At 36.4% G+C, this 22549-nt stretch overlaps 1 protein-coding gene across 2 annotated transcripts in view; it reads right to left on the bottom strand.

Moving 5' to 3' along the window:
- The window catches only part of RPAP3 (RNA polymerase II associated protein 3), a 33645-nt gene that overhangs the window by 4634 nt on the left and 6462 nt on the right, over window positions 1–22549 (bottom strand). Inside the window, exons 4-14 of one of the 2 annotated variants that reach the window (XM_005877395.2) lie at window positions 20716–20838; window positions 19774–19901; window positions 15173–15294; window positions 14411–14481; window positions 13257–13382; window positions 11945–12072; window positions 7094–7215; window positions 5263–5333; window positions 5045–5146; window positions 2411–2649; window positions 686–872 (exon numbers count right to left, since the gene is read on the bottom strand). In XM_005877395.2, coding sequence (XP_005877457.1) covers window positions 686–872; window positions 2411–2649; window positions 5045–5146; window positions 5263–5333; window positions 7094–7215; window positions 11945–12072; window positions 13257–13382; window positions 14411–14481; window positions 15173–15294; window positions 19774–19901; window positions 20716–20838 — 1419 coding nt within the window. The remainder of the gene's footprint in view (window positions 1–685; window positions 873–2410; window positions 2650–5044; window positions 5147–5262; window positions 5334–7093; window positions 7216–11944; window positions 12073–13256; window positions 13383–14410; window positions 14482–15172; window positions 15295–19773; window positions 19902–20715; window positions 20839–22549) is intronic. The other variant, XM_005877396.2, reaches the window with a different exon arrangement.

Here is a 22549-nt window from a genome sequence, read left to right as displayed (position 1 = left end):
AGGCCGACGCTCTATCCACTGAGCCAAACCGGCCAGGGCTGATTCTTTTTCTTGGAGCCAATGAAATCTCATTTTCAGGAGAATGACTATCTAAATATTGCAAGCATTACTTGACACAAAGAAGGCATCTAATGTATTTTAGCTTCTTTCCCCATCTTGAAGGATGAAGAAGTTCAAGTTATGATATATGAAATCAGATTAAGTTATTTTTAGAGAAGAGAATTCAAAACAGAACCTATTTCCAAAGGTTCCCTGATTGCAAATATTTAAAATGGTCTGGTCAGCCCTAGCTGGTTTGGCTCAGTGGATAGAGCGTTGGCCTGCGGACTGAAGGGTCCCGGGTTCGATTCTGGTCAAGGGCACATACCCAGGTTGCAGGCTCAATCCCCAGTGGGCAGGAGGCAGCCAATCAATGATTCTCTCTCATCACTGATGTTTCAATCTCTCTTTCCCTCTCCCTTCCTTTCTGAAATGAATTAAAAATTGAAAAAATAAAATAAAATAAATAAAATAAAATGGTCTGGCCAGGGTGATACATGTGTCAGGTAAGGGATAATAAGAGCATTTTCTACAATCATGTTATACAATACAAAGAGCAAATATAACACTATTATTATACAGTGAGTGACAAAGACAGTCTTTGACCTTTTGTTTACAACAGAACTACTAGCTTCTTCTTTCTTACCGTCAAATACTGATATAACATATCTGGAGAACTTTTCAATTGTCTAAAATCAGATTCAAGCTGGAATGAGTTTGCAGGAACTGGAGGAAGAACAGTTGTGATAAACTGAGCAGTCAATTTGTCTCCCTCTATAGAAATCTTTTCACGGGAAGACTGACATACATCCTGTTTCATATTAACTTGAGATCTGAAATATTGCAGAGACATCAGTCAAACAATTGAAAAGAACCAAAATTAGTCAAAGCTTATTTTTTTTATTGATTAAGTTATTACGTATGTGTCCTTATCCCCACATTACCCCCTATCTCCCCCACTCATGCCCTCACCCCCCGTTTGTCTGTAAGTCAAAGCTTATTATAAGAAAGCATCAATAGAGATTTTTAAATTTCTGATTTAACTAATATTATATTATCTATTTACATTCTAAAAATACTGAACTCTTTCAGCTGATAACATATGTATATTTTTTTGCAAGACACGCCTCTGCAAATTTTCACATGCTACACAATGACTATTCTCATTTGCTGGGCTATTAGCCTGGCCACTTTTTGAGCACACCATTTCTATATACCGCATTACTACATCATATATACTTACAACTCAGCCTTTCAGAAATCTGAATTATAAGTTTCAAGAAAGATATTCTGAGAAGGAAAAAATGCTTTCTTAAAAAACAAACAAAACTACCTATTTAGTGTTTTCTCACAATCCATACGATCACTTTAAATAGAATTACTACTAAAATTCAAAGTTAAAAAAAAATTCCAATAGAATTGTTGAGTACAATACAATAATATATGAATAAAATTTCAAGACCCCAAAACAAACCTAGTCTATATCTTTTATATTCTCACTAGAGGCCTGCGGGGATCAGACCAAAACCGGCTCTCTGACATCCGCCAAGTGGTCCCGGATTGTGAGAGGGTGCAGGCCAGACTGAGGGACCCTACTGGTGCAAGATCAGGGCTGGGGAGGGGCTGCGGGAGGGCTCCAGGGTGTGTCTGACCCATCTCGCCCAGTCCCCATAAGCTGGACCCCAGCAGCAAGCTAATCTACCACTCGGAGTGTCTTCCCCCTGGTGGTCAGTGTGCGTCATAGCGACTGGTTGAATGGTCAGACACTTAGCATATTAGGCTTTTATATATATAGATCAAGGAAACACATCACTATTTTTAAAAATTCCAAACAAGTCCTGGCTGGTTTGGCTCAGTGGATAGAGTGTCAGCTTGTGGACTGAAGGATCCCAGGGTTAATTCCAGTCAAGGGCACATGCCCGGGTTGCGGTATACATTAAAAAAATTTTTTTAAAACAATCCATAAATAATCTTAAATATGAATGGCTAGAATAATGTAAATGTCTAAATTCTACGTTTTTTAGAGCTTCCTCTTAAAAAATTAAATTTTTTGCTGAATTAAGAAGGGAAACAATATACTGAAGTTTGAGGGGGGAAATGAACACAACCAACTTGTTAAAGACAGTTTATTATTATCTCTAAATTCCCCACTATGGTAAAGGAACAGTGATCATTCCTTACGCAAAACGTCTCTGATGAGTCAGAACAAATAAAAAAGAAAAACTAGAACATGAAGTTGGGTAGTTAAAAAAATTACAGTGATGAGTATAAACCAAAACTCTCATTGGTAATATCAATTTTCTAGTGGAATTAAATCCTGGGTCTGGCTTTACAATTCTAGAGATTATCAAATAACAACAGTTCTACTTACTGGAGGGCTGAAGTCTCACTGATTTCTTCTATTTTCAATACTTTTGCTTTTGGAATATCACTCGTGGGCAAAAGGTCATCTTGGCTTGAATTCTTCTTACTTGCAGTGCCTGTGGTTGCTGTTACATCTGCTACATTAATAGGATTACTTTCTGGAGCAGCAGCAGTAGTGCTCTCTGGCATGTCAATAGTCTGTATCAAATTACCAGTTTCTTCAATAATCACCTTCTTGAGGGGTTTCTAAAACAATTAAAATCAATTCCTTAAATCAACACATAAAGTTTTTCTATTTTAGAATTACAAATTAAAAGGTTGCTGTGTTCTTACAGCCAATATCCCAGTTATAAAAAAAATTCAATTTGATGGCTAGACAGACTTAGGAGTCACACTCTGAGAACACAAATAAAAAGATGCATAGCACCTACCAAATGTAGGTCTAAATGGAGGAAAGAAGATGTATATATAAATAATTACAAGCAATAGGATACAAACCTATAAGAGAACACAGAGGAAGGTAGAAAAACACTGGCATTAGCAGAGACTTCTTAGAAAAAGTACACAAGAATGGCAATGTGGAAGATTAACCATGGTATGTATGGTCAGTGAAAAGGTGATAAGTCCAATGGCACTGGTACAAGGGGATAAGTGATGGGAGACAAAGCTTGAAAGGCTCATTAAAAATTGCTTATAAAGAGACTTGTGTGCCATATCAAGGAGTTTGGACTTTATTTTAGAGGCAAGAAAGCCAAGAAAAAATATTACCAAACTGACAACAGTATTGTGGGCTAACTGAAAGCAAGAAAAACAAGGCTAGGCAATAGCCAGCATTCTGTATGAAACAGACCAACATTAAAACCTGAATACACCTGGTTGGTGTAGCTCAGTGGTTGACCATCAACCACTATAGAAAGATTTATGAACCAGGAGGTCACAGTTCGATTCCGGGTTAGGGCACATGCCCGGGTTGTAGGCTCAATTCCCAGAAACGGGCATGCAAGAGGCAGCCAATCAATGATTATCTCTTATCATTGATGTTTCTATCTTCTCTCCCTCTCCTATCCTCTCTGAAATCAATAAAAATACATTTTAATAATAATCCTATATAATAAAAGGCTAGTATGCAAATCGACTGAACAGCGGAACAGCAGAACGACCAGTTGCTATAACACACACTGGCCACTAGGGGGCAGACGCCCAATGCAGGAGCTACTCCCTGGTGGTCAGTGTGCTCCCACAGGGGGAGTGCCACTCAGCCAGAAGCCCTGAGCCGGGCTCACGGCTGGCAAGCACAGCGGCAGTGGCAGGAGCCTCTCCCGCCTCTGCGGCAGCACTAAGGATGTCCGGGAGGTGGGCCTAAGCTGTCAGTCGGACATCCCCTAAGGGCTCCCAGACTGCGAGAGGGTGCAGGCCGGGCTGAGGAACCCCCCGGCAAGTGCACAAATTTCGTGCACTAGGCCTCTAGTAATAAATAAAACCTGAATACATTTTCTATATAAGAAGCTGGATAAAGCCAGCTCAGGATTAAAAGTTTGCCAAATAATAATCACAAACTTGGTAAGTACTTGACCATAATAATGGTTTTTAATAAAAAACCATTCACTATTTCAATCATTACAAGTATCAAACATTTTCAATTTCTTCTAAAGTTTCCATATTGTACTCTTATTTTTAACAAAAAAACTTTCAGTATAATGTAAGTGTTCAATTCAATTGTATAGTTAAATTTTAAATAAAAAAGTTATAAATATAAACACTTTTGACATATTTACTAAATTCAACGTTAAAACCAGACATTCTATTAACATTGCTAAGCTAAGACCTAATGGGAAAAATTGTTACTGGATAAATGCACATAAATAAGAAAGCTGTTAGCAAATTTGTTAAAAGAATCCTGTTAGCAGTTCTATTTTAAAAGATAATCATGTTAAGCTAAGGCCTTTGCTTTGCTGAGAACTATCATCAGCAATAGATAACGATCAAGATATTAATCAAGAATGGACATGTATTAGTGTTTAAAAAATAGACTATAATTTGACAGGCAATAATTATTGAATTATATCAATACACTATCATTTAAAAACAAATACTTTCATTGACATTAGATGTGTAAGCATTGATTCTAATTAACAAATTTCCAAATAGATAGTCTCTGTTAACAGTAGACCAGGGATGGGGGAATGACAGTATGAACAGAAGTAAAACTCAGAAGATACCACTATAGAAAGATTTATGAAAAGATATGAAAGGTTCAATTCATTACTGTTTAAAAATTAAAAGTTAGAGACATAACATTTTATTTAGCTCTGTATAATGGCTATTTCAAAAAAAAAAAAAAGAGAGAGAGAGAGAGAGAAGAATAAACAGAAAGGGAGAAAGAAAAGGCTAAGGACCAAAAAGAAAGGTGAAGTTTTGATGTGGGAATACAGAAAAATGAAAATAAATATTTTAGCAGAGACTAAGAGATAAGGGAAAACTTTCATTTACTACCAATCAGGGAACCCCAGGCCCTTGCTTAGCTGATCTACATCACTGGTCTTTAAGAGATTTTAATTCAACAGTTTGTTTCCTACTCTTATTCATACCACACAGATATTTACATACCAAGAAAGAAAAAGACAGACAGTGTTTCACTTACAGCTGATCCAGGATGAGGTGGATTACCAGTGGGTTTTATCACGTTCTGCCTTTGAGTAGAATCGAGAAAGACATCATCCCAGTGTCCTTTCTCAATTAATTCCTTAAAAACAGATTTGTAATCATGACTATAAAAATATTCTCAAGTTAATTATGCAACAAATAAATGTGTTTAAGTTGCAGAAACGAAAGTATATATTGGTGAAAATAATATATTACCTTTTTAATTTTGGAAAGTTCAGTTATTGCTTGCTTATTTCCAGGTTCCAGAAGCAAAACAGTTTCAAAATCTAAAGTGAATTTTTAAGAAATATAATAAATTAGTGGAAATACTTTATAAAGTTCAAGACATGATATGTTTAGTTGGTTTAGTAACCCCATGTTTATCTCAGGAAGTTTTACTCAGGATGCTAGGAAACACGTGAACAACAACAAGGACTAACATTTACTGAGTGCTATTCTTTATATGAATTCTGATGTATTCCTCACTATAACCCCACTTTACAGATGATACGATTGAGGCCTACAGGTCACCTAACTTACCAAAGCCCACACTACTAACAAATGACAAGGTAACTCACTAAATGTAAGATAGAATCTAATATTATCCAGCCTTAAAAAGGAGTTGTGATACATGCGACGACATAGATGAACCTTGAAGACATTATACTAACAGAAATAAGCCAGACACAAAAGGACAAAGTACTGTATAATTCTTATATAAAACACCTAGAAAAGTCATATTCAGGGGTAGAAAGTAGAATGGTGGTTCTGAGGAGCTGGAAAAAAAGGGGAATGGAGAGTTACTGTTTAATGCGTAGAGTTTTCAGAATGAAATGATGAAAAAGTTCTGGAGATGAACAATGGTGATGGTTACACAATGTAAATGGACTCAATGCCAATGGACTTAAAAATGGTTAGAACAGTAAGTTTTATGTTATGTGTATTTTACCATAACGAAAAAAATGCATGGGTTACAGCTGAAGCCAGGTTTAGAGAAAAACTGAGAGAATTAAATGCATAGATCAGGAAAAAAGACTGAAATTGATTATCTGGGTCAGGGGTCCTCAAACTTTTTAAACAGGGGGCCAGTTCACTGTCCCTCAGACCGTTGGAGGGCCGGACTATAGTTTAAAAAAAAAACTATGAACAAATTCCTATGCACACTGCACATATCTTATTTTGAAGTAAAAAAACAAAACGGGAACAAATACACTATTTGTATTTGCATGTGGCCCGCGGGCCGTAGTTTGAGGACCCCTGATCTAGGTATTGATGTTAAAAAATTAGAAAAACAGCAAATTAAATCAAGACAGTTGTAGGAAGGAAATAGAGTAGAAATAAATAAAATTGAAAACATACACAATAGAAACAAGTTGGTTCTTCAAAAAGACTAATAAATACTTAAAAGACAGATCAAGGAAAAATAAAATAACAAGTATAAAAAAATAAGGGGGGGTGGGGCATCACTACAGACTACATTATCCTCTACCTCCAGCTGCTGATTCCCTTCCTTTTCATTCTTGCCTTTGTCTTGCTTTTTTCCTTCTCACCTATAATTCAAATCTTTTTTTTAAATATATTTTATTGATTTTTTACAGAGAGGAAGGAAGAGGGATAGAGAGTTAGAAACATCAATGAGAGAGAAACATCAATCAGCTGCCTCCTGCACACCCCCTACTGGGGATGTGCCTGCAACCAAGGTATATGCCCTTGACCGGAATCGAACCTGGGACTCTTCAGTCCGCAGGCCGACGCTCTATCCACTGAGCCAAACCGGTTAGGGCTATAATTCAAATCTTTACTAATTTTGATTGGCAACTAGCCAGATTGTACTGTATGCTCTCAAAAGATAATCAGGTCTATTATTAAAGCTGCATTCCTTCAAATCTGCATACATATTCATGATTTAAACTGAGAAGAAAACATGTATATCTTTCTCTAAATTCTGTATCCTTGAACCATGGGAAGACTACGCAAATCTCTGCTTCTATAACTTGGGAGTCTCGTCAGAATGAGTGAGTGGCAGTTGTTATAAAAATAGTCATACCTTGTCTGGCCTCATTTAACTTTCCCAAAAATGTTCTTGCAGTTCCTCTTCTGGCATAAGCTTTAGAATACGAGCCATCTAATAAAACAGCTCGTGTGCAGTCCTTTTCAGCCTCTTCATATCTATTAAACATAATACAATTACCAACTGGAAAAATGCAGCCTATAGAAAAACTTCATATAAGCTGAGTTTCTAATATAAAAAAGCATGCATATAATTTCAAATATCAACCCCATATCTGTGTTTTGAGGGAAAAGACAATTATAAAATTTTATATTCTCACCAAATCTTGGAATCATCTGCTAAGGAGGGAGAAGGTACCAGATTAAAGAAAAGTCAGAAAAGGATGGAATTAGGATGGCAAAAATACGAGTAGAGCAGACAAAAGAATAGTACTGCTGGAAGTCTGCCCCCCGTCCACCTTCAATAAGCACACACTGCATTAACAATTGGCATTAATTTTCTAATAAAACTAGAGGCTCGTTGCATGAATTCGTGCACCAGTGGGGTCCCTTGGCCTGGCCCGCGGGATCAGGCCGAAACCGGCTATCCAACATCCGAGGGGTCCTGGATTGCAAGAGGGCGCAGGCCAGGCCGAGGGACCCCACCAGTGCACAATTGGGGCGGGGGAGGGACACAGGAGGTTGGCCAGCCGGAGAGGGGCTGTGGGAGGGCTCCAGGGCATGTCCAGCCTGTCTCGTTTCAGTCCTGACCGGTGGGACCCCAGCAGCAAGCTAACCTACCGATTGGAACATCTGCCCCCTGGTGGTCAGTGCACATCATAGTGACTGGACAACCGGTCGACTGTCTGCCCCTTGGTGGTCAGTGCACATCATAGCGAGCGGCTGAGTAGCCTTAGCATATCATCAGCATATTACGCTTTGATTGGTTGAACAGCCAACCGAACAACTGTACACTTAGCATATTAGGCTTTTATTATATAGGACTCCATTTTTACCTATAGTACACATCACCCAAGGAAAAACCCACAAAACATTATATATTTGTAAGTATATCATCAACACTTCATAAATCCTACTCAGCCATGCAACCAACAATCAATTCAGTCTGACTGGGTACTGCTCTATGATAACAAGGCACTAAGAGCTAAAACACAATAACTTGAGACCCTATATATTAACACATTGCAGACGGATCTTGAGAATTCTCGTGTTTTCTGTTCTAAGGCTTGTGGCTAATCACAAGAATTCTTTAAAAAGATATTAGCTTGTCAGAACACGTAATAAATAACTTCAAAATGCAATGGGTATTTAATTTTAAAGTGTGTCTTTAACATTTATGTAAAACATTTTTTGTACTCGTTCAATAGGATCTTATCTGGCCACTGGGTAGAGCTAGCAATAAAACTACTGGTCCACAGATGTTAAAATAACATTAATAAATTATTTTTAATTTATATGGTATGATAACGGTATTGTGGTTACACCTGAAGTATCCTTTAGGGATAAAATGTCATAATGTCTGCAACTATTTACAATTCAGGAGAAAAAAAAAAAGCTGAGACAAATATGATAAAAATAAGCTATGGCTTTTTGAAACTAGATGACTTAATACATGGAGTTTTTTATAGCACTTTCATGAAAGTTTGAAAAGTTTCATAATAAAAATACTTTTTAAAAAGAATCCCCTGTGATTACATTCTCCCCAAGGCCTAAGTGAATATCATTATACCCTCAATACAAGACCTGCTCTGAACAGATTTTCTAATGAACTTAAAAATTTCTGAATTCTTGAATTTGTTTTTCAACAAGAGAGAAAGAATATCTTTCTGTGTGTGTGTGCACGTGCGTCTATTCCCTTACCGATATGTTTTCTACCTGACTGATTTTATCATTCTCCCAACCATGATACTTGCATAGCCCTCACACTATTCAGGATAAAGTCAACCTCCTGTGCAGAACACAAAGTCAGGAGCCTGCCTGACTCTCCAGCCTTATCCTTGCATTATCCCCAGCGTAACAGCAATAATATGGACCACTTGCCCTTTCCAGAAATTACCATGAAATTTCCCACTCCTGAGCCTGTGAACTCCACTGGGACACCTGTTTTTTTCACCTCCCTAACTCAGACTAACCCTTTAGATCTCAGTTCAGCTCAAATTCCTGTTTGGAAAGTTGTCCCTCTTATATTCCTCATCTAGTCTGTAATGTCTGACAACAGTCACCATGTGGTGGAGAAAACTTCTGTATTAAGTGTGCATCTAAAAGATACACTAGAAAAAAAATACAAATAAGAGTCATATTTAATTTAAAACATACCATTAACTTACTATAACATACTAATGTGATTATCAACTAAAACAATATAATAATACAATAAATTAGAGCGCACATAAATGTAGATATAATTTGTCACCTATAAGAAGTTATTATTCTTGGCATTAGTCAAACCTAGGAATCCAGGTCTTACAATTTTTAAATCATGCACAATTCTTGAATAGCAAAAAACAAAATTTTCATAAGCTAGCAAGACATGCAATGATCTTTACTCTGACTAATCAAAATAATATATCTCTAGTTATGTCTTTTAGATTCAATGAGGTTAAATATACAACCAAAATTTACTTCTATGATAGGGGTTCCTAACTTGAGGCCCTTTGAGAAATCTGAAAACTTAGATGGGAAAAACATTACATCCTTATTTTCACTAACTTTTAAATAAACTTTCACTTTTCTTTTTATTATAACTATAGATAACAAAACACAGTAGTAAAAGCAGTACCTATGCCTTTGTCACCAATAAAAATTACAGATATTTTCATATCACATTATATTTGTGACAGATATCTCACAAATTGTTTTGAGATATCACCATTGCAGAATTACAGTAGCAATTTAACCTGCTACTTGTCTGCATGTGATCATCCTATCCTATATCATAAAAGGCTAATATGCAAATACACCAAACGGTGGGATAACCAAACAACTGAACAACCAGTTGCTATGACATGTGCTGACCACCAGGGGGCATGTGCGGAACATGGCGGGCATTGGCAGCAGGTGGCAGAGCGCAGAACATGGCAGGCGTTAGCCACAGTCAGATGGTGGAGCAGGTGAACAAGGGCGCTAAACCAAGGTGGGGCACCGATCGCTGTCATCAGGGTGAGCCTCTGGTGGTTACTGAAAATTCTTTGCTCCCACGTGCTGTGGTCCCGCCTGGTGCTTGCACCAGCTGCCGGCACCGGAGCTGCCACTCACACCTGCTGCCGGAGCCTGGCACTGGTCCCAATCGCTCAGTGCCATCAGCAGGTGGGAGCAGCGGCAGCCAGCCCCGATCGCCTCTGAGGACTTCTCCACCTCCCCCTGCTCCTGAGGGGCAATCGGGGCAGCAGCTGCTGATCACACCCACTGCTGGCACTGGCCCCAATCGCTCCATGCTGTCAGGGGGTGCGAGTGGGGCAAGCGCTGTTAGCGCATGGGAGCGACAGCGGCGGGAGCAGGGCTGCTGGCAGACAGGAGACCGGGGGCGTGGAGGATGGGCTGAGACCCACCCTTGTGCCCAGTGCAGCCTTGCGGCCCACAGTTCCTTTCAAGGTGCACGAATTCATGCACTGGGCCCCTAGTAGTATCCCTGTTTATAGACGCTCCTATGTCATAGCTAGCCAACAACCACACAATTCTATCCCTAGGAGTCACTCAAATGGCAAAGAATGAAGTCATGTTATCACACTAGTAACATAATTATCAATGCTGATTTCTGTGTATTCCTTACCCACACTTCATTAGTTAATCAATATGTGGAAGATGTGTCAAAGATCACCCCAAATTCTAGTGTCCTTATTCAAGTCTTCACATTAACATCTTTTAAAAACTTTTAATTTTAACTTGCCTATATTTTAAATGTAGTTTCTCATTACATAATGTGTTTTAAAAAGTATATATATCAGGATATCACAAATTTTAATATCTTTAAAACTATATTTCAATATAATTGGTTTCCTTTATAATCCTAAATGTAAAATTAATTATACATTTAATAATTTTTGAGAACATTTCACAGTGCAATCAAAGGAGTCCATGGCATAAAAAATTTTTAAAATCCCGCCCTAGCCGGTTTGGCTCAGTGGATAGAGCGTCGGCCTGCGGACTGAAGGGTCCCAGGTTCAATTCCGGCCAAGGGCACATGCCCGGGTTGCAGGCTCCATCCCCAGTGGGGGGTGTGCAGGAGGCAGCCGATTAATGATTCTCTCTCGTTGATGTTTCTATCTCTCTCTCCCTCTCCCTTCCTCTCTGAAATCAATAAAGAAATATATTTAAAAAAAATTTTTTTAATTCCTATTTATAATATTTATAGCATTTAAAAAAAATTCTGTCACTAGTGTGTACAATATTATTACAAAGATACAAAGAAATATAAGACATAGATTCTGCCATCAGATGTTACCCTGCTGATTGCCCAGCCTGGAGCCCCTGAGAATATCCAGAAACCAAGTTTTAGTTCATATATAATCAATTAGCAGTTTCAATGACAGCAATTCCCTTTTGTTATATATGTGTAGGTATAAATATACATATAAGTATATATACAAAGACTACTTCCAGATTAAGATTTTGCCCAAAGGATTCTAAAGTTAAAAATAACTTTCAAATCACTAATTCAGAACAACATGCATAAAGCAATTTAAAAGTGTAATGCCAGACTATTAAAGTGGAAAAACATTTATGAGAGCTAAATATACTTAATATGTACTATGACATTCTCTCTCTCTCTTCTCTCTATTTTAATTTTAATGCTTAAGAGTAAACAAATTTTAATTTATTTAGCCAATATGCCAATTTAAGGTAAATTTCATTTTCAACCTGAAAAGCATTAAATGTAACCAATACTTACTTCTGAATCTTCAGATAGGCCATTGCTCTGTTAGCTGGAAGAAGGGCATTAGCGCCATCTGCTGCTATTCCTCGAGTATAGCATTCAATTGCTCTTTCATACTTTCCCTCTTTGAAAAATCCATTCCCCTATCATTTTGGAAAGAAGTATGGAGAAGAATGAAAACAGATGCAAAAAAATTAGTTGAATTCACTAGAAGGACACTACTCACCAGTTTATTATATAAATAATTAAAGTATATTTTAATTGTTAAAAATCTAGTCCATGATACATGTTTTAGAATTTGTTTGAATTGTTTTATAGAATGTTATTATTCTCTTCAGCTCCAAAAAAAAAGTACACTACTCTATTACTCTGTATCATTAACCATTATTATACTAATTAGGTATTACACAAAGCTCAACTTTAAACACATTTTAATAAAGAGGCCCAAATATTATACTCTTTAGTTATTTAGAAGCTGTACGAAAGATGTTTGTAACTCACATAATTTTTGTGAAAGAACAGAGTATCAGAACTGAACAACTCACTCTTCAGTAGCATTAATAAACCTAAACATAGGATAAATTAAGCTGTATTGAAATGTGTATACTAGATTTTATTGTAACGTTTACTTATAATCGAAGTCAGGTATATCACAATCAATGATCATTCCATAAGTATTTATTAGGAGTCTTCTATGGGTCCATGAAAAGCTGTAAATATATTAAATTAAAACTCAACTCAGGATTTCTACTGTAATTTTTTTAGCAGATAGTCTAGTGTGAACTAATGAAAATAATTATAAGAACAAATTATAATTTATTTCTGTTAAATCTATAACTACATGTACTAGTAAATATGTTAAAATGCTCAAAAGTAGCCCTGACTGGTTTAGCTCGGTGGACAGAGCGTCAGCCTGTGGACTGAAGGGTCCCAGGTTCAATTCCAGTCAAGGGCATGTACCTTGGTTGCGGGCACATCCCCAGTAGGGGGTGTGCAGGAGGCAGCTGATCGATGTTTCTCTCTCATTGATGTTTCTAACTCTCTATCCCTCTCCCTTCCTCTCTGTAAAAAATAAATAAAATATATTTTTTAAAAAAATGCTCAAAAGTAATTTGTTCCCTAAAATTAAATGTTTTTTAAAATTATGTATTAAGTCATCAATTACTCAAATTTTGAACTAGTAGGCTTCAGAAGTTTTATTATATTTATTTAATTTTCAGTTCCTACTGAAAAAAAAATTTTAATGTAATATTAGAAAAGACAAAACCTTAACTGATATATAAGAAACTAAGAGTAAACTCAGCAAAACATATATATGGTGGATTACCCGATCTTTCTCTGAAATGGCCTGCTGCTTATTCTGCTGCTCTTCAATTTGTTTTTTCTCTTCTTCAGTTGACTTAATCACTGTGTCAGCTTCCTTTGGGTGTGAGTTTTCTTTGGATGTTAAAGCCTAGGAGACATAGCAGCTAAACTAAAACAGGTAATGCAAGATGCATACATATTTGACTCTAAAATAATAAATTACTCAAATATATTGGAATTTTTGCTACATTTCACAAAATAATATTTTTACTAATTCAAAGTCTTTCTACTTATTAAATAAAAGGCAAAAGACTATAATAAATTTAATGTGCATCTTATTCCAATTAAAATAAGTAGTATCCACTAAAGGTAGGTGCTTGTTTATTTATTCAACAAATATTTATTGAATTTCTACACAGGCCAGTTACTGTTCAAGGAACTATTTTCAAAAAGAAAATAGGTAATTACGATCACATAACCAAATTCTCAAATTTAATTTTCATAGTCATTATTTGATTTAGGACAAAATGCAAAAATATACAGCACGGTTCACAATTACAATCAAGTTGATATATTTACCAACAGGTTTTTATGTGCAATAAATAATGGCCATATTTAAAAGCAGATTTTCCTTAATCAGTGTCACTTTTTTCTCATAGTTTCAATAGATGACAAAATAATGATAACTGATTCAACAGCAAAGTGAAAGGAATATGTAACTGTTCAGTATCATTTGAAGCAAATTTTACATTTATATAACTATTTTCTTACTATTAAAAAAAATAGTACATAAATATGCTATGATATAAACTACAAAGATGCAACAACTTAAAAATCAAAGAAATATGCAAAAGTTTAGTACAGAAATCAAAACAAAGCAAAACAAAAGAAAATTAGTGGGATAATGAAAAATAATTCTGTCACCTCGGGAAAAAAAAGTAAAGCACAGTAGTTCTAAAGATCTCAGACAACTTTTTAAAATGATGATTAAGGATCTTTAAATACCATTATACTACCTCTTATTTGCAAGTTGTTTGGTAAAAGTCTATAGTACAAAAAATTAAAATTAGAATAATGTCTATATTAAATAATCTATAGTACAAAGTCTATGCTAAAACCCTTACTTCATCATATAAAGCTAATAAGTAATGCAGCTAATTTAAGTAACTAGTTTACCTGATCAATTTTCTTGAGTTCATTTGTTGCTTCAAAGTTATTTGGTTCCAGTTCTAATACTTTTTCATAATCTGAGTAAAAGAGAGGATAAAAAATACTTGAAAGGTACATATTTAAAAACAATAATTACTTGCTGCGACATGTGACAAATAGGCAACTGTCCAATAGCAAAATTAAGAGAAACTAAGAAATACTAACATTAGACTACTGGGCTCACTCTATTCTCTCCGAAGACAGACAAAATCCTGACAGATCCATTTCTTCCACCAGGAAGGATTCTTGCTATGATAATTCATATGTCATAAAACCAAAAGCTTAAGAATCTTTTAGATATCACCTTTATTCAGACAATAATTTATATTTCACATACCAATTTTATGGAATAATAAATGCTGACAAATTACAAATAAATAAAAATATATTAAGAGCTTTACAATCATTAACTATAACCTCACAATAGCCAACATCTATTCTACAGATGAGAAACTGAAAACCAGAGACGATACATAACCTTTCCCTGGTCACACAGCTAATACATGGTGGAATGAGAATTTGAACCAAAATTTCATTGCTGGCAAATAATGCATTCTTTCCAAAAATATCAAGGTAACTTTTTAAATTACAAAAATGAACTTTATTCATATATAGAAAACTCTCTGAAGGTAATAACTCTGATTATCCAATATTCTTTGTATAACATCTATTAAATTAAATGATTAAAGATTTTATTTTAGATAACGATGATCTGGAAAATATTAATACCTTTTTTGGCATCCTCTAATTTTTGCAAAGCAAATCGAGCAGCACCTCGTCTTGCATAAGCCTTTGTGTAACTCCTATTCAAGGCAATTGCTAAACTACAATCAGACTCAGCAACAGCAAATCTGCAATTAAAAAAGAAATTAAAGTGACGTTAATAAAAATCATTTGTTAAACTAAAACTTCAAAATTTGTTTCTGAAATCCCCAAAAAAGGGATTAATTTCCCAACTGAAGGGATATTTCCCACCTCCTTTTACTTAGTTAAGCCTATTAAAAGCAATAATGTTTTATAGTAAAATGCTAAGTAGCAGTACCTTTAAGGCAAAGAACACTGTTTTCTCAGTATTGTATTATAGGTCCTGGTCAATATAGTTCCATAAGAAAGACAGCTAAAAAGACTGAAAAGGAAGGAACAAAACTGATATTTTTAGATGATACGATGGTATACCTAGAAAACTCAAAATAATCTAGAGACATTGTTAGAAATAACAAAGGTTAGCAAGGTGGCTACTTTAGTAGAGATCAGCAACAAAAAACAAATCTAACTAAGGATGTACAAGTGCCAAACCAGAACACTACAAGACTGTCTTAAAAAATATAAAAAAAAACTTAAGCGGAGGTATTTCACATTCATCTATAAGGCACAAAAACATAACTATAATTCTCTCCAAACTAATCTATAAATACAAAGCAATTGTAAGAAAAATCCCAACATAATTTTTCAAGAAATTTGACAAGATGATCCTAAATTTATATTGATAAGCAAAAATCCAAGAACATCCAACACCTTCCTGAAGAATAAGGCAGGATAACATGCCCTATACCAAATACCACCAAGACTTAAAATTATAATGCTATAGTAATTAAAGATAGTGTGGAATGGAGTTAGTAAGAGGCAACAGATCAATGTAAGAATAGAGGGATGAGAAAGAGATCCATGCAAACTTGAGATATGACATGGTAGCACTGCAGATCCATGGGGAAAGCATGGATATTCAATAAATAGGGCTGGAACAATTGGGATATTCATATGAAAAGATATGAAATTGGAATTCTACCTTCAGCATATATAAAAATGTTTAAATGTGAAACGTAAGACATAAAAACTTCAGAACACAGGAGATTATAAACTCAGGGAAGGAAACTATATTAACAAATCATATTTTTAAAAGTGCTAACATTTTTTAAAAATACATTAAAATTATGAATTTCCATTTATCAAGACTCCATAAAGGAAATAAGCTACAAATTAGAAGATAATTAATTACTACAAGCAAGCACTAGAGAATTAGTACCTAGAATAAAGTAAAAATAGCAAAAACAGCCTAACAGAAAAATGGCCAAAAGACAAAACAAGCATTTCACAGAAAATACAAGTGGTGAATAATCATGTAAGATGCTCAACCTCATTAGAAACTGGGGAAATGCAAATTAAGACCACAATGAATTACCATTTTACAACTCCTTGACTGAAAACAATTAAGAAGCCCTATTATATCAGTACTAGAGGCCCGGTGCACAAAATTCGTGCACTGGGGAGGGGGTTCCTCAGCCCAGCCTGCGCCCTCTTGCAGTCTGGGACCCCTCACTCCTTACCGCCTGCCTGCTCACTGCTCCTTACCACTCAGTTCAGTGCTCCTTGGTGCTGCCGCGGAGGTGGGAGGGGCTCCCGCAACCGCCGCTGCGCTCACCAGTCATGGGCCCGGCTTCTGGCTGAGCAGCACTCCCCCTGTGGGAGCGCACTGACCACCAAGGGGAAGCTCCTGCGTTGAGCATATGCCCCCTGGTGGTCAGTGCACATCATAGTGACCGGTCATTCTGGTCATTCCGCAATAAAGGTCGTTTAGGCTTTTATTATATAGATTGGTAAAGATACAGAACAGGACTTGAGGTGGTGAACGCACAATACAACAACACAGAGATGTCTTATAGAATTGTACACCTGAAATCTGTATTTTTATTAACCAACTAGAGGCCTGTTGCACGAAAAGATTTGTGCAATAGGCCTTCCCTTCCCCTGGCTGCCAGCACCCGTTTTCCTCCGGCAGCCGGGACCCAGGCCTTCACTCCGGCCAGAGCCACCTTTAGTCTTCGCTCTGCCGCTTCGCACCTATGTATGCAAATTAACCGCCATCTTTGTTGGTGGTTAATTTGCATATCTCGCTGATTAGCCAATGGGGACGTATCGAAGGTACGGTCAATTACCATATTTGTCTATTATTAGATAGGCTGTCACCCCCAATAAATTCAATAAAAAAAGTAAAAAAAAAAAAAAGGATATGGAGCAGGCATTCTTATACACTGCTAATGGGAACTGTAACCTTGTACAACTACCTTTATAACAAATGGTCATGACCATTTTTTTAAAAATATATTTTATTGATTTTAGAGAGAACGGGAGAGGGAGAGAGAAATAGAAACATCAATGATGAAAGAGGATCATTGATTACTGCCTCCTGCAGGCCCCCTACTGGGGATCAAGTCGCAACTCAGGCATGTGCCCTTGGCCAGAATCGAACCTGGGACCCTTCAGTCCGCAGGCTGACGCTCTATCCATTGAGCCAAACCAGCAAGGGCTGGTCATCACCATTTAAAGTTGAACATGTGCATACCCTACCACCACGCACCAAGAAACATGTAGAAAGGTGTTTATAGTATCAATGTTTTTAAATAAGGCAGGAAAGTAGAATGGGAGGTAGAGAGAATAGGGAGAAGGAGAGGAAGAAATAAACCAACAATTCAGCAACAGGAGAATGGATACATCATGGTGTATTCCTAAGAAGAAACTGTATGTAACAATGAAAAAGAGATCTACAGCTATATGAAAACATGAGGAATCTGAGAAATTTAATGTTCAGAGAAATTTAAGATTACATTCAGTATAATATACTTCTATAGTTCAAAAATAAGCAAAGTTATACAATATATTATGTATATAATAAACATTTTTTTAATCAAAACTGATAAATATACAACTGAAGGTAGTGGTTAACTAGAAGTGAAAAGGGTCAGCATATGGAGAGGTGTAGCAAGGTAGCCTCAAAAGTAATAACGTTCTGGTTCTTAAATTGTGTGATGGGTTCATGTGAGATTACTTAAAATTATTCTTCAGCACTTATACATATTGTAGATATCAAATATTATAAAATATGAATATTCCCCTAATTTGTCAGGATATTAATAACATAAATTTCAAAGATCTAAAAATAGGTTACTTAGCCTTGGCCAGGTGGCTCAGTTGGTTGGAGCATCGTCCCGTGCACCAAAAAGGTTGTAGGTTCAACTCCCAGTCAAGGCACATATCTAGGTTGTGGGTTTGATCCCCGGCTGGGGCATGTATGGTAGGCCATGGATCAATGTTTCTCTCTGACACTGATGTCTCTCTCTTTCTCCCCCCTAACCCACTTCTGAAATCAATAAAAATATATCCTTGGGTGAGGATTAAAAAAAATAAATATGCTATTTAAAATAGTAAAAACTCAGACACCAATATAATTCATATTTCCAAATGATAATTAAAACAGTAAGAATGTCTTCCTTGATGGTGTTTATCTTTTTAAAAATTCCCTGCATATGATAAGACTATAACACATTTATTTTCTTCGACAGTAAGAATGTATTTAGCCCTAACCGGTTTGGCTCAGTGGATAGAGCGTCAGCCTGCGGACTCAAGGGTCCCAGGTTCAATTCCAGTCAAGGGCATGTACCTTGGTTGCGGGCACATCCCCAGTAGGGAGTGTGCAGGAGGCAGCAGGTCAATGTTTCTCTCTCATCGATGTTTCTAACTCTCTATCCCTCTCCCTTCCTCTCTGTAAAAAATAAAATATATTTTAAAAAAAAAAAGAATGTATTTAGAGTCATTATGACTTAAAGATTAATGTTGGAATATATTTTAAGTTTACCATAATAAAAGTTCTCTAGGTTAAATAGTAGATAAACAATTTTTCAAAATAATGGAGAAAAATTAATTTCTAAAAAGGAAATCACCCAGCTTACTTGCTTTTTCTTTTGTGAATTAGGTGTAGAACATCATTATTAGATTTTTTGAGGAGGAACACTTCAGTAAAGTGAGCTACGGGGCATGGTTTGAGCACCTGAATATTTTAAATAAAATGGCTTAAATAAAATAACTCAGTAAGAGGGAGTGAGCTATAAGAATTTACAGCTGAAAATAAATGTAGTACAGGCAGTCCTCGGGTTACGCCAGACTCAACATACGTCGTTTCATGGTTACATCGCCATCTCCCATTTATTCATTAAAAAAAAAAAAAGTTCCGACGTATGTACATATGTGCTTTATGTTTTTTGTTATTTATTTACCACAAGTAAAGGTCAGGAGTTGTTATTTCTTTTAAATTTTTTTTACTGTTTCACTTCATTACTGCTGTGTATGTGCTCCATGTGAGTGACGTAGGTGCTTATGTAGGTGGGTTCCGACTTACGGCGAAAATCACGTTACGTCGCACCGTAGGAACGGATTTCCAACGTAACCCGAGGACCTGCTGTACTTTTTCAGTCCTTCCCACACATTTTTGTCATAAAAATTATTTTAAAATATCAGTCTCCATACTAAAATATGTACACATTATAAAAATTCCTTACTTTTTCATTCTAAAGTATGCCGATGCTCTGTTTGTTGGCAACACGGGATTATATGGATCGGCATTCATGCCTTTAGTGTAGCATTCAATTGCTTCATCATATTTTCCTTGTTTGAAATACTTATTGCCCTGAAAAAAGCATACAAGTCAGATATATACTGGCACAGAATTACAGAGCCATTTTTTGCCAATATTATCCAGCTCTTTATAATTAATTAGCTGTGTGATCAAGGTCAACAGAAAGAAATGAAAATAAAACAAAATAATCTTTTTACAAGTGCTGAAATTTGCTATACAGTCATAGTTTGGTCACAATCTGAGGGTTCTGGCAGAAAAATGAATAAAATACTTAGCATTATATATTTTTATTGTCATTAATATCCTGCAGAAATGTAAACAAAAAAAGTATCAAGATGAAGTTTAAAAAGTGCCATCTTTTTGAAAAGCAATATACCTAGTTTTATAATAATGAGGCACTCCTCAGAAAGATGAACATTCCAAAAAGTAAGCACAGATGGCCTGTGATATGGAGACGTGGAATATAATATTCACATCAAGAGTCACACACTAATTTTAAGTTACTTCAGTCTATTACTAAAATCCCAGAACAACTCTCTGTATGGTCTAAGCACTTTTACATATAAGAATTAATTTAATATTCACAACCCATTGAGGTTTATTAATAATATTAATTTTATTTTACAGCTGAGAAAATTTAATACAAGGAATTTATAGAACTTATCACAGGATTTGAACCCAGGCAGTCTGATTTTAGAAAACACACTCCTAATCACTAAATTATACTGCCTTTCCATAAGGGTACAGCCAATAACAACTTAGAGAGTGAACATCCCCTAAACTATATTGAAGAAATCCTGGGATCCACATGATTTTCTATACATCCTGCCCACCTGAAGAAACCTAAAGCTAAGCCGAAGAGTACCTTTTCTTTTAGAGCAAGGGCCTTTTGTGAATCTACATGAATTCCATCTTCTTCTGACTCTGATTCTTGAGACACAGAATCATGGGTACTCTCTTCTTTGTCAAGTTCATCAAGGATACTTTCCTGAAATTATAAGTAGAGGAACAGTGCTCATAATTACATAAACATTTAAAAAAAAAAAGACATACCAAAAAAGTATACTCAACAGAACTTAAGTTGCTATGATCTAAGGACCTAAAGGTCTATACTAGTAAAAGCAAACCAAATAATCTCTCATTGTTAAGAGAAAAAGGTACTCTTGTTTAGAAAACGAGGATCCAAACCACTTAAAGAACTTGACTTTGATTTCATAAAGTAAGCTAAGTCAAAGAAGTCTACAAAGCACTCCTAAATCACAAACTATTAGCAGTGAAGTATTATGGGTTGATGGAAGCAAAGTTTGCAAATAACCCCAAACCTAATATCAACCAACAGCAAAGTCAAGGGCTTGGGTTCAGTCAAGGTTGCGGGCCTGGGTTGCAGGATTCGTGTGAGAAGCAACCAATTGATGTCTCTCGCGCATCAATGTTTCTCGCTCTCCTTCTTCCTCCCCCTCCTTCTCCCTCCCTCTCCTTTCCTTTCACACTCTCAAAAAAAAAAAAAAATGGAAAAAATGTCCTTGGGTGAGGATTAACAAAAACAAACAAACAAATTTGTGATATATTCACACAGTGAAATTCTGATCAGCAGTAAAAAAAACAACCTACTGCTACTGACAATACGGATCAATCTAAGATGACACTAACAAAAGAAGCCAGACACAAAAAGAGTACATATGTATGATACATTCACATGAAATTCCCCAACTGGCAAAACTGATCTAAATATTAGAGACCACAACAGTGGCTGCCCTTGGAGGTAATTAACTGAACAGGGAGGCTGGTGGCATGCTGGAAATGTTCTGTATCTTGATCTGGATGGTGGTTTCTCAGGTGAATTCATGACTAAAAATTCAGGCAGCTGCACACGTAAGGTTTTTGGACTGTATGTATGTTATATCTCAATAAAAAACAGGAAAGTGCAAAGAAAATAATAAACATAAAAATCAGAATAGTGGTAACGTCTGGGGGTAAAGAGAGAAAAGATGGAATAGGGAAGGAGCAAACTGGCAGTTTCAACAGGATTAGAAAGTTCTCTTTAAATTAGATGGTCAGTTCACACAGTACAAGGGACTTTTTCTGCTGAGTTGGGCTATTCTCAGACTGGTAACTAAGACAGCACTTGTTATTGAACAGTGTAATATTGATGCCTACATTATTGCTACAGTTCATACATTCACCAAAGGAACTTCTGGTTTAGACATGGAGGGGGCAGAAAATCAAAGTGCAATAATTTTCTGAGCCACCGTCAGCTGACTCTTCATCAACAGAAGTCTGACTGGTTTCTCTTCTGCCTTTCAACTTCTTTCCCAGCACCAGGTTTGTTTCTTTACAGGGTGGGGCAAAAGTAGATTCATAGTTTTGAGTACACAAAAGTTTATTCTTGAGTTATTAATTATTAGTAGCCCGGTGCACAAAAATTTGTGCACTCGGGGGTCGGGGGGTGAGGAGTCGGGCCAGACCCCTCAGCCCGACCTGCACCCTCTGTCATGTTCCGGGACCCCGGCCACTCCTGGCCTAGGCACAGGCCTACAGGCTTGGGGCGGCCTGGCTCCTGAGGCCCCATTTTATCAAGAGAACAAAGTCGGCGTTAGTTACAGCCCTCACGGAACCCAGTACAGTGCATCTGTGCGTACAACTGCCTCATTCATGTGCCTGCTTCACCCTACTGAATTACTAACATCTTGAGGACATAG

The sequence above is a fragment of the Myotis brandtii genome, unplaced genomic scaffold (assembly GCF_000412655.1).
Source record: "Myotis brandtii unplaced genomic scaffold, ASM41265v1 scaffold517, whole genome shotgun sequence".
NCBI lineage: Eukaryota > Metazoa > Chordata > Mammalia > Chiroptera > Vespertilionidae > Myotis > Myotis brandtii.
This window is presented reverse-complemented; position numbering and strand designations above follow the sequence as displayed.